Raw genomic sequence first — 11,219 nt, 5'->3', positions numbered from 1 at the left:
TCCTGGAAATCCTAGGGAGAGGAGGGCTTCAACTATGTCCTGTTCACAGCCAAGTGCCTTGTCCAGCTTCTGCCATGTCACTAGAGGTGGAGCCTGGCATGAGCCACAGGTTGGAGCTGCCTAGACCAAGCCCACACATGAACCCCTCTTCCCTGTCCTAGGGTATTAGAGCCGATGAGTGTGTTTAGCCGGCCAGCTCCTCTCCAAGGCTCTTCTCTGAGAGGCTGGCAGCCGGTGCAGTCCAGCACAGCCTGGTGCTGTGGACGTGCAGGCCTGCGGGCGTCCTACCTGTCCCCCACATGGGAGCCTCGTCATCTCGCCTTCGTGTCCCAACCCAGTTTCCCCCACACACCCCCCCCCCCCAGAGCCCGGGAGCTGCTTTCCTGTTTCATTTTGGGCAGGAAGAGTGAGGTCGTGTTGTTCTTCCCCCTGCTGCCGGCTCAGGCTGTGGGAACAGTTCCCTGAATGCTTTCCTGTTTGATACCCTGTGTGTGCAGCAAGGGGAACAGGGAGCTATGAGCAAGACGTGGAGCCTGTGTGTGCAGGGAGTGTGATGAGCCTAGGTCTCTGGCTTCCATGTCTCTGCGATAAGCACCCAGGCGGGCAAGCTGTGTGTCAGGGAGAAAGAGGAAAAAGGTGGCAAGTAGTACTGCATATCCTTGGACTCCACTGGGAGCATCTGGTGAGTCTATTTTGCCTTACTGTGGACAGGCAGAGAGCTGGGAGCTTCCGCTCAGCTTTTTGTCAATGGCTCTTTTTTTGTTTTTTTTCTTTTCCTCATTTGCTCTCCATGGGTTATGTCTGTGGCTGTAGAGAGAGGACTGTGGCATCTTAGGACCATCTTTCGCCTTAGAGGAAGCAAGGCATGAAGCTGATAGTGGAAACTCCTTCATTAGTGCCTCGGCCAGAGAAACCTGGACACAAGGAAGGCCATTGCCCCCTCCTCCCCTCCCTGCCGTCTTCAATAAACTCGGGCAGGCCTGGGCAGACCAGGTACCCAGCTGCAAGGAGAACAAACCCAAGGCAAATCCCCCATTCTGAAGACTAGTGCCCTACTGGGGCTGAAAAGAGAGTAGGGTATCAGCCCATCTAAAATTGGCAGGAGGAAGGACCCAGGTATCATCATGGTTCAGAGACGCCATTCTCCAACAAGAGAATCTTTTGAAAAGAGGAAAACAGGCATGATTGTCCCCATCTCCCAAATTTCTGTATCCCCCAGGTTGACTCAGGAGCCCACAAGCTTTTTCAGACTTGAGGAGAGAAAAGGGGGATAAATTCAGGCCAGGGGGCATATCTCCCAAGGAATGGTGAGAGCAGAAGGGGAATGGGGAGCCACAGCCAGCCTCCAACTATCAGGCAGGGAAGGCTCACCGAGGCTGAGGACTAGATGGGCAAGGCCAGGTTCCCCAAGGACTGGAAGTGGACAAGAGCCTGGAGCACACAGGCCAAGCCCAAGTGCATGCACAGGTCCCAGGGGTCCTTGTGGAACAGCTGGCATCAATATGAGAAGGGGCGTCAGAGAGGACAGGGAGAGGATTCCTACTCGGCCATCACAAAGACAGAACCCAAGAAGTAATAAATTCCTGTACACATCTGTTCCATATTATAAATACACATTATATACAAAATAATGTTATAAAATGTAGAAAGGTCAGTGCTTCAGATTCTTAAATTATCGAAATACTAGACTCCAAAATAAACTACAAAAAACAAACAAAATAAAAACTCATATTATTGATTTCTGAAGATCAGCTGGGGGCAGTAGTGGGCATGGGCAGAGCCCAGGCTCAGGGCCATAGGAATGGGTCTAGGTGATGGCAACACCCCATTTCTCTCTCACTGGAATTTCCAACATCACTGCCCTGAGCTCCCCACTTAGGTCTGGCACCCCTGGCTGGCCCTCCACCTGTCTGCTCACAGGAGCCCAGAGATACCCAAGGCTGCAGGCTATGGAAGCCAGGTAAGGCTTACCAACATCCTTGCCCAGAGGGCCTGGGCGAGGAGAGGCTGGGTTGTGTCATGAGCAAGACCCACATGCAGTAGTTGGAGGCATGGGGCAGAAAGTGCTCCTCCTGCTTTGGGCGCTTACCTCACCTGCAGGGCAACTCCTGCCAAGAGCCGCACCCAGTGGTTTCCTCACCCACAGATAGCCCTGCCCTTACTGGCCTCGTCTCTCCTCTCTGATTTGGACCCAGCTGTCACCGTGGAGCCTGGGCCAAAGGCACTTTTGGAAACACAGATGCCAGTGGAGACCACAGCAGCTCCAGGCCCCATAGGGCCAAGGCCACTTCCTCTGGAAAATAGGCCAGAGCCCCAAAGGAACCTTCTGAAGTCCACCGCTGGCAAGGCAGGTCCAAGTGGCCCCTCTCCTCTCCTCTGTTTCCCTGGCTGGTGTGGCGGCCAATCTGATGCCAGACAGACACCCGAAAGTGTGGAAGGCACTGCATCTCTTGGCAAGTTCACAGTCTGTCCAGTTCATGCCGTTCCCTCTTCCTCCTGAGAGCAGCACGTTGCATATTAAAAATGTCCCATCCAGGATGCAATGTAAACAATGCAGAAGGAAGGTCTAGCTGCTGGGCAAAGCTGGGATGTCCTGGGAGCTCCTGCCTTATACCTGGGGAGCATGTGGAGAGTAGGTGAGTGCGTTACCTTGGGGTACAAGCCCTCCCTCCAGGCTGCCCTGGGCCTTCCTGGGAGAACATAATGGGGCAGGTGGGATGAAGGGAAAGTAGGGCAGCCCTCCCCGGTCATCAGCCCTCCCCGGTCGTCAGCCCACACACACACATGCCTGGGAGTCTGTGCTCATAAGGTGGGCCAGGGGACAAAGCCAGGGAGAAGGGGCAGGAGGGGCACAAGGTGACCACGGTCACCCACCAGCAGCTGGGAAGCAGTGCCTGGGAGCTGGCCAGGTGCCACGGCCGCCCAGCCCGGCACTAACACAGCAGGAAGAGACCAGGCCCGGCTCACCAGCACAGCTCCTGTTTCACACCCTCTGTGGCAACAAGGCCAGCAGGGACCCGAGAGCCAATGAACTTGGCCTGCCAAGGAAGGGTCCTGACCCACCTCAGAGTGGCCCCTGGGGCCAAGAGTAACCAGGCCACTTTCCCATTCCCAAAAGGTAGGAGGGGCATCCTGGAAGGGCAGGTGAGCCCAGCACTCACCTCTGTGGCAATGATACATTCGTTTCTCTCCTCTGATATCAAACACACAGACTGGTACACAGAGTCCCTGGGGGAGCATATCGCTGATATCCGACACTCTGGCTTTTCACTGAGGGAACACAAGACAGGTCGCTGAGGGAGGGATGGGGAGAGGGCTGGGGGAGGGTGGGAGCACTAACCGGACCCTGGAGAGCCAAAGGGCACTGGCACAAGTGGCTCTGGGGGAGACGCAGGGACTGGGGATGCCCAGTGCTAGTCTGGGGGGCAGTTAGGAATAGGTCCCTAAGAGAGCCATAGGACCCCACCCTTCCCAGAGGGTCTCAGGCCTGGCAAATCTAGCATTAACATTAGAGGCAAGCCATGCCGTGGAATGACACAGTGTGGACACTTGACATTTGTGAATGAATGAATGAGGGACAAAAAAAAAAAAAAAAACCCTGGCAGAAATCCTATTGGAAGATCAGTAGCAAAACCTCGTTTGCTTTAAAGCAGTCAAGGTCCCGGTGCCAGCCTCCCACCTGCCCCTGGGCAGCCCCGGCAGTAGCACCCGGGTCTGTGACCAGGCCCTGGGTCTCCAGGTGCTGCTCACCTGTGTAACCGCAGTGGCGCCTTCTCCCCTAAGGTCTTGTCGCTGTGGGAATACTTCCCCAGCAGGGCCCCCCGCCCCAGGGGCCCTGGGGCCAGATTATAGTCCAATGTGTGGTTCTGCTGTTTGCCACAGTTGGACTTGTCCAGGCCACAATCCACTTCTAGCTCCTTCTTCTGGTTTGTGTTCTTGAGCTGGGCAGCGGGGATGAGGTTGTCCTTCTGGAAGTCCGACAAGTTGTTCATGGCCTCCCTGCTGCCGTCGTCCGGCCGCCGAAGCCGCAGCTGCCGCACAGCCACTGCCACCATGCCCAGCAGCACCAATACCACCACCAGCCCCACACCCAGGGAGACAGCCACCCAGGGGAAGCTGGGTGGCATGCTCGCAGGGAATTTGCAGCGGCTGCCCACAAAGCCATAGGGGCAGTTGCAGATGTAATTTTCCGGGGAGAGGCCAGTGTAGCAGGTGGCCCCATTGAAGCAGGGTCCCGAGGCACAGGCGTCACTGGGCGTCCGCACCTCACAACGATGGCCAGAGAAGCCAGCAGGGCAGGTGCACACTAGCCCATTCTCCAGGTCATGGCAGGTGCCGCCATGGGCGCAAGGGTTGCGGGCACAGTCGCTGATGTGGAGTTCACAGTGGGTGCCTGTGAATCCAGGACGGCAGCGGCATATGCGGTTTGGACCTCGATTCAGGCACTGGCCCCCTGTGGGTACACACAGGGCACAAGTCAGCAACGGCCTGGGAACTCCTCTGGTGCAGAGGGTGAGTGCTCCATCCCAGGAAGAAGCTCAGGTCCTTACGCCTCCATGAACGCAGCCAGCATTTACAGGTCCCACTACAAAGCGCACTGCACGAAGAGTCAGCAGACCTGGCGTTGAGGTGACCCTGGTCGCTACGCCTCTGTGGGCTCGTGTATAAAAATTACTAGCATCGCACAGAGCTTTACAGTAGACTCAGACAGATATGCTTGGGTTTGAATCTCAGCTGTCTCTAGCTGGGGATCTGACACCTGTTGCTTTACCTTGTTTCTAAGCCTCATTTGTTAAATTGGAGTACAATGCTATCCCCTCCATAGGAGATTTCTGAGGGTTAATTTAATCTTTGAAACCACGTGCAACACAGAGGACAGGTATATTTCCCATTCAGTGATGAAGAAACTGGTTCCAAGGGAGTTAACTAAGTGATTAGCCAGAGAGCAGACTCCTTCTCAGCCCTTCCAACCCCTCTCCAACTCCTGAGGCTCCTTTCTTGCAAGGTGCTGTTCGCCTGCCTCAAGGTGGGTCACCAGGAGGCCAAGGAGACGAAGACAACCAGCATGCTTTGCATCCCAAAGGATGCTGAACATTCTAGCTGCCTGTGCCATACTAGGCAACACTATACTAGGCAACTCGTGGGGCAACGCGAGGCCTTCAGGAGCAGAGCTCTGACCGCACCAGCCTCCCTCAAGGAGAGACACAAGGCCTCCAATGTCCCTCTCTCTAGCCCAGGACGTCCTGGGGAAGGTCAGAGGCCACCACAGCGGCTCAGAGCTCTGACATGGGAATAGGAATGGGAGGCATACAGGGGACACCCACTGCTAACCTGCTCCTCTTTCAGAGCCACGCAGCTAATCAAGCAAGCTCTTCACCATCCAGAATAGATGGGGACCCATCGTGTCCTGCCCAGAGTTACAGGCAAGGCCTGTCTCCTCTCCTGACCTCCCTCACCAGAAGGCTCTCTTGTCCCCAGGGCTGTTATACCAGGTTAGCAAGGCAATAAGACGCACCATTGGCACATGGGTTACTGGTACACCTGTCCACTTTCTTCTCGCAGTTAGAGCCAGTGAAGTTGGGGGGGCATTCGCAAGCATAGCTGGCCCCCTGGTTGCGCTCATGGCAGGATCCCCCATTGAAGCAAGGGGAGTCGGCACAGCTCAAGGTGCTATGTTCGCAGTGTATGCCATAGTAGCCTGGGGGACACAGGCAGTGGTAGCCATCTTCTTTGTCCTGGAGAGACCAGAAAGGGGCCAAAGTCAGACCGTGGGTGGCAGGATTGCGTGGCTGGTGGTTAGGCCCCACCCACCCACAATGCTTGCCCACGGCTACATATCCATGGGCCACCTGGGGTGAGGACACTAAGGTACCACCAGCCAGACCTCTGCCTTCCTTTGCTGGTCTGGACCTCACCTTGCAGCTGCCTCCATTGCGACAGGGGTTGCTGTCACACTCGCTGAGCTTCAGCTCACAGTCCACACCTGTGTAGCCTGGGCGACACGTGCACGTGTAGCTCCGCTGCCCACTGTTGGAGCACGTTGCCCCATTCTTGCATGGGGAGTGGTGGGTGCAATAGTTGAGGTCTGCAAAGACAGGAACCAACCAGCTGAGCAGAGCGAGAATTGTCCCCGTCTTCAGACTCCTTGTAATACAAGTTCACTGCCCGTGTTTGGCCCAGAGGCCTCAACACCGTCCTCCAGGCCCAAATACCCTTCCGCCTCCCCCAGGGAAACCATGTATATGAAGCACCTTGAATCACATCTGACCCGTGCAACAAATCAAAGTTGAAAAATACAGATGAACAACTAACTGCCTGCCCGGTAAGCTCACAAACACTGGCAGGCAGGGTAGAATGAAGGTGAGGAAGAGGAGTGGATGGCAAGGCTACATGTTGAGAAGGAAGTCAGAAAAGGCTTCGTGAGGGGTAGCTGAATAACCCTGGAAGGAGGGATAACACTTTAACAGGGAGAAATGGTAGAGGGGAGGTGAGAGCCACTATAGGTAGTGACCAGGTATTTTGAAAAGGGGAATTCGTTATGAGGGCATTCCGAAGTATAAATATTTGTTTCCTTATTTGGGAAGGACAAGGAGGGAAAACCAGACAGAGCAAATATAGGGACTGTGAGGGCTGTGTTTGCATATCGTGAGTATATGACTGTGTCACCTGGGAGCAAATGTGGGCAGAGGAAAGAGAATGGGCAGGGACCAGGTGTGTGTGGGGGGAGGGGAGAAAGCAACGCACAAGCACAAAGAATACAGGGGCTGAATTCTAAGCCCCTTGTTGCCAGAGAGTCAGAGCCTAGGCAAGTTCTTTCTATCCTGGCAAGCCCCCTGCCCACCCTATCCAGGCTTGTGCTGGTGTTTCCATGGCAGCAGCCACTCCATTTGACCCTGAAAATGGGAGGCACATGCTGCAGCTGGCTCCCAGAATGAAGGAGATAAAAGCTCCCTCCCCCACAGTTAGGGCTGGCAGACCCCGGTAGAGCCAGAAGAGTGACCAGCCTCATCAAACACCAAGAAGACACAGCGTGGACTCGGGCAGCTGCCTGGCAAGTGCAACTAGGAATGAACAGGGAGGCTGTTTCTGCCCACACGGAGAAGTCAGTTAGATGCCACTCCACCCAGAGGCCTAGTTCACACAGCCTCTAGGCAGCTGGTGGGCACACCCCACCAGACAGCTGTTTAGGGGAGAGCTGCTCAAACAGCCCTGGCAGGTAAGCAAACACTTAGGGGGTTAATAGGTAACTGAGGTCGAAAGAGGAACTGAGCTCGGCATCCCTCTCTCTTTGGCCTTGCTGGAATTTATAATATGAGTGCAATCTCCAGGCCACCAACTTGTCACCCTCCTGGCTTCTGCAGCCACCCTGCCTCCCCAGCACCTGAGGAAGAAGGACCCACCGTCTTATTCTAGGCCAGTTGTAAAGACCCTCAAAAGTCCCAAGCTCCTTGAAGGATAATGGGAAAGCCTGCTCAGTGGTCACCAAGTAAGAAGGGGACAGGTGATAACTCTGGCTCCCACTCCTCGCTCATCTCTCCCATCCCCTTTGTATCCTCTCTTTGCCCTGACTCACCTTGGTCACAGAATAGGCCTCCCCAGCCCTCATCACAGGTACATTGCCAGGGGGTGCTGCAGGTGCCATGGCGACAGCCATTGTGGGGGATGCATTCATTGCACAGGCGGCCCTGCCAGCCTGGACGGCAGCTGTGGAACAAGAGAGGCTAAGGGTGAGCTGAGGGCCTGGCTAGGGGATGAGCCCCTACCACTTCCGGTCCCTTACTTACATGCACTCTGCTGGCTTGCTGCAGTAGCCATTCTGTTCATGACAACCAGAAAGACAAACAGCTGAGGAAAGAAAACAGGGCTGAGTGAGGCTGGGAAACCAACAACTCTGAAGCCCTATTTGTCCTCTCCTGGCCCTGGGGGTGGGGTGCCCCTCCCCCCGCTCCTGGGTTCACTTCCCACTCCTGGCCTCCCAGAGGAGCCATGGGTGTCTTAAAGGAAGACAGGAGCACAAGGAAGGAGAATCCAGGCTAAATGGAATGCAATAACAGGGTCCTTGTGGGCTTTGGCACGATGGGGTGGAGCATCAAGGAGACAGGTCCGAGCCCAAACTGTCTTAAGCAGCTCTGGCTGTAACTAAGGCCCCGCCAGTGGGAGCCCAGACATGCGCTGTGAGGGAAGCAGGCTGTGGGGAGAAGATGCCACCTTTGCCACTGTTTTTTTTTTTTTTTTTTGCTTTTGCTCAGGGCCCACCACCATCACCCCCACCAACCCCAGGGCAGGTGGAAGGAGGGAGCTTGGCTGCTTACGCTGTTCGCAGTACTCCCCAATCCAGCCGGGCAGGCAGGACAGGCTGCCATCTGGCTGGCACACGTAGTGGCCAAAGTGGTCATTGCGCTTCTTGCACAGGCGTGAGCAGCTGTCCCCATAGTAGTTGTCACTGCAGATGACCCGGTAAGAATAGCGCAGTCTTGTTGGGAGAGGGCCGGTCTGCTCATCCAGTAACCAGTTCTGGCCCACAGCTAGGGAGCCCTGGATGGTGATCTTGCTGATGAGTGCGTTCGGTGGCATGGCCTCTGAAGGGGCAGAGGGCCAGGTCAAGGAAAGGCAGCCAATCCCGGAGGGTGCCAACAACTGATGGATCAAACCAGTTGTTCAGTGACCCCCTGCCAGCAAGCACAGGCCAGAGGAACCCAAGGGTCCCATTGCTTAGCTACCCTGTGTGTGTACATCTGCAAGTGGCCTGATACCATTCAAAAGGGGGACAATAGAAGGATGTTAAGATATCCCAGAGTTCTGGAGGCAGATAGGCAGGGGAAAGAGGAAAAGAGGTCAAAATGGAAAAAAAACCCACCAAAAACACAGAATTAAAAAAATGAAAAAAAGAACAGCGCTCTATGCTGGGGAAGACCCCAGGAGCAAGGGGTCCTCTGGTGCCCATTCAGGGGTTCTGCCCTCAGAGATGGGTAATGCTTTTCTTTTTCCTTTTCAAAGTGAGAATTGTTGTGCTGCTGAAATATCCTTTTCCTCTGTGTCAGAACAACATCCCAAAGCCATTATTCCCTTTCCAAAGGAGCGGAATTCGCGAAAGGTGTAAAATACAGGAAGGGGCCCGTCAGCGGCGCTGGCAGCTTCGGCCTTTTCTCACCGCCGTGCTCCCCGCGTTCCCACGCCAAAAATAACCCGCAGGAAACGCAATTGTGCTCAGAGTCCAGGCAGCGGGCGGAATCCGAGCGTCCAGCGCGGGGCGCAGCTCCGGGCCCAACTACGCGTCCTGCACCCCACCCCCCACTCCGCGCTTCCCCCGCCTATTATTTATTACGGGTTAACTCTTTCGGCGCTGAGCCGTGTCGCCCCCCTGTGGCGGCGGAGAGAGCTACTCACCTGGCCGCAGGTCGTCTCCCGGCGCGTGCCAAGCTTCGATGATGAGTGAGAAGGTACCCTGGGAAGCGAAAGGAGGGGGCGGGGGAAGACAGAGAGAGAGAGATGAGCGGGGGGAAGTGGGGGTGCCTTGCGGCAGCCTGTTTAATTAATCTAATTGCAGGATACAGTTACTGCGCCCGGGTCAACACAACGAGTCTGCGTGCAGCATCGCGCGCGAGCAGGGAAGGCAAGAGGAGAACCCCGGGTAGGAGGAGGGCTGAGGGATGGGGGAATGTACGCGAGAGCCATTCGGAGGTGGGGGACACGCCGGGGTGGTAGGTGATGAAAACAGTATCCCAAGAGCTGGGAGAAGAAAGGGCGTAGAACTGGGAAGAGGGAGACTGGTGAGAGCCTTTCCGAGGATGAGGTCCCTCTCATGAGAGAGTCGGAAAGAAAGGATCGGAAGAGATCCTTTTTTGTTTTGTTTTGTTTTGCTGTTTTGTTTTGGAGCAAAGTCTGGGGAGAAGGCGTTGGTCCCAGGGAGCCGCCTTCTCTCGGCTTTCGTGACCTCCCAGTGCGCCCAGGCTGTGCTCACCGGCCAGGTGAAATTGAAAGGCAACTGGAGAGGGTTGCGTCCCCCGCCGCTACTGTCGTCCCCGACCGCGAAGGAGTTGGTGCCCAACACAGGTGTGGAGACGCTGCCGAAGGTGCAGGGCCCGGGTGAGACGACCGCCTGGAAGTGCTTAAGGCAGACGCGGAAGAAGGTCCGGCAGCCGGCCTCGCACGGCCGCCCGCTGGCCAGCACGCCGCGCTCGTTGGCAAACTCCTGCAGATGCAGCTGGAAGACTCCGGAGCCCGCCGCGCGCTATTGCACAGGGACGAGGGAAGGAGGGAGGGGAGCCGTCAGCTCGGCGGACGCGGGGTTCAGGCCCTGAGAGCGGCGGGAGGGGCGGAGGGGGCGCGGGACATTACCTGCTGCCAAAGTGCCACCAGCAACAGTAGCGCCCAAACAGAGGCGCTACGGGACGCGGCTGCCATTCCCTGGAGCGTCGCTCTCTCCACCCGCCCGCCCTGAAGCTGGCTCAGTTCGGGACGCCGCTTCGCCGTGTGTCCGTCCACCCGCCGGAGGAGTCTCTGAAAAGCCAGGCGCCGCTCGTGGCTTTCCTCCCGCCTCGCCTCCTCGCTAGCTCCACTCAAATTGCCGTGGTAGGTAATCCAGGTGAGGGCGGCTGGGCGGCGGCCGCGCTTAGGACGTGTCCTCGGGCTACTCCTGGGACTGCAAGCCGGCTAGTGCCTGGGGACAGTGCACTGGAGGCGGCTGGAGCTGCGGCTCTTGGCCTCGTGTTCCCAGCCTGCGCTCAGCGCCGCTACTGAAACCTGCGCGCTCGGGAGCCTTCCTTATATATATTGGCTCCTGTCCTCGCTGCCTGTCACTCAGACTCATGGTCACTCTCCCCTCCCCTCCCGGCCTCTAGCTGCTACAGCCCCAGCGTCGCCGGGAGGGGGCCTCCGCCCCCGCCACCCCCCCTCCCCGCCAACCAGTCAGGCACCGGTCCCCGCCCCTCAGTGCTGCTTTCAGCCCCTGGGTCCCGCAGCTCTGCGCGTGCCGAATGACCAGTTCTCCGCAATCGTGGGGTTTCGCGCGGAGACCAGGGCAGCAGGAGAATAGGAGGGGAGGGGCAGGGGGGATGGGGCGGGAGGTGAACGAGTGGTTCCGGGATGGTCGTGGGGGTGGAGACACTGGGGAGTCCCCGTGGGCGGTGCGTCCGCAGCCAGCGCTGGTTACCTGCAGCCCTCGAGCAGGTAAAAAGAACTTATGTCCGGAAAGCGAAACCAGCGCCAAAGGACTCGGA

At 56.9% G+C, this 11,219-nt stretch overlaps 1 protein-coding gene across 2 annotated transcripts; it reads right to left on the bottom strand.

Annotated features, from left to right (window-relative positions):
• Positions 1-783: 783 nt before the first annotated feature.
• Positions 784-10,832, bottom strand: DLL4 (delta like canonical Notch ligand 4). 2 transcript variants are annotated; one of them, XM_081048904.1, is made up of 12 exons: positions 10,339-10,744; positions 9,962-10,231; positions 9,388-9,445; positions 8,313-8,579; positions 7,785-7,845; positions 7,574-7,704; positions 5,916-6,085; positions 5,516-5,735; positions 4,266-4,453; positions 3,751-3,968; positions 3,162-3,270; positions 784-2,614 (listed from the first exon to the last, which is right to left on the bottom strand). In XM_081048904.1, exons 1-12 carry the CDS (start codon positions 10,402-10,404, stop codon positions 2,609-2,611), a joined length of 1,764 nt encoding a protein of 587 aa, XP_080905030.1. In that variant the 5' UTR covers positions 10,405-10,744; the 3' UTR covers positions 784-2,608. The 2 variants fall into 2 exon arrangements, with proteins under 2 accessions (XP_080905030.1, XP_080905029.1); XM_081048903.1 differs by having other exon boundaries at positions 3,751-4,453; positions 10,339-10,832.
• Positions 10,833-11,219: the final 387 nt, after the last annotated feature.

Source organism: Rhinolophus hipposideros (genome assembly GCF_964194185.1).
Source record: "Rhinolophus hipposideros genome assembly, chromosome: 5".
NCBI classification, from domain to species: domain Eukaryota; kingdom Metazoa; phylum Chordata; class Mammalia; order Chiroptera; family Rhinolophidae; genus Rhinolophus; species Rhinolophus hipposideros.
The sequence above is the reverse complement of the archived record's forward strand: the minus strand, read 5'-3'. Positions and strand labels throughout refer to the sequence as shown.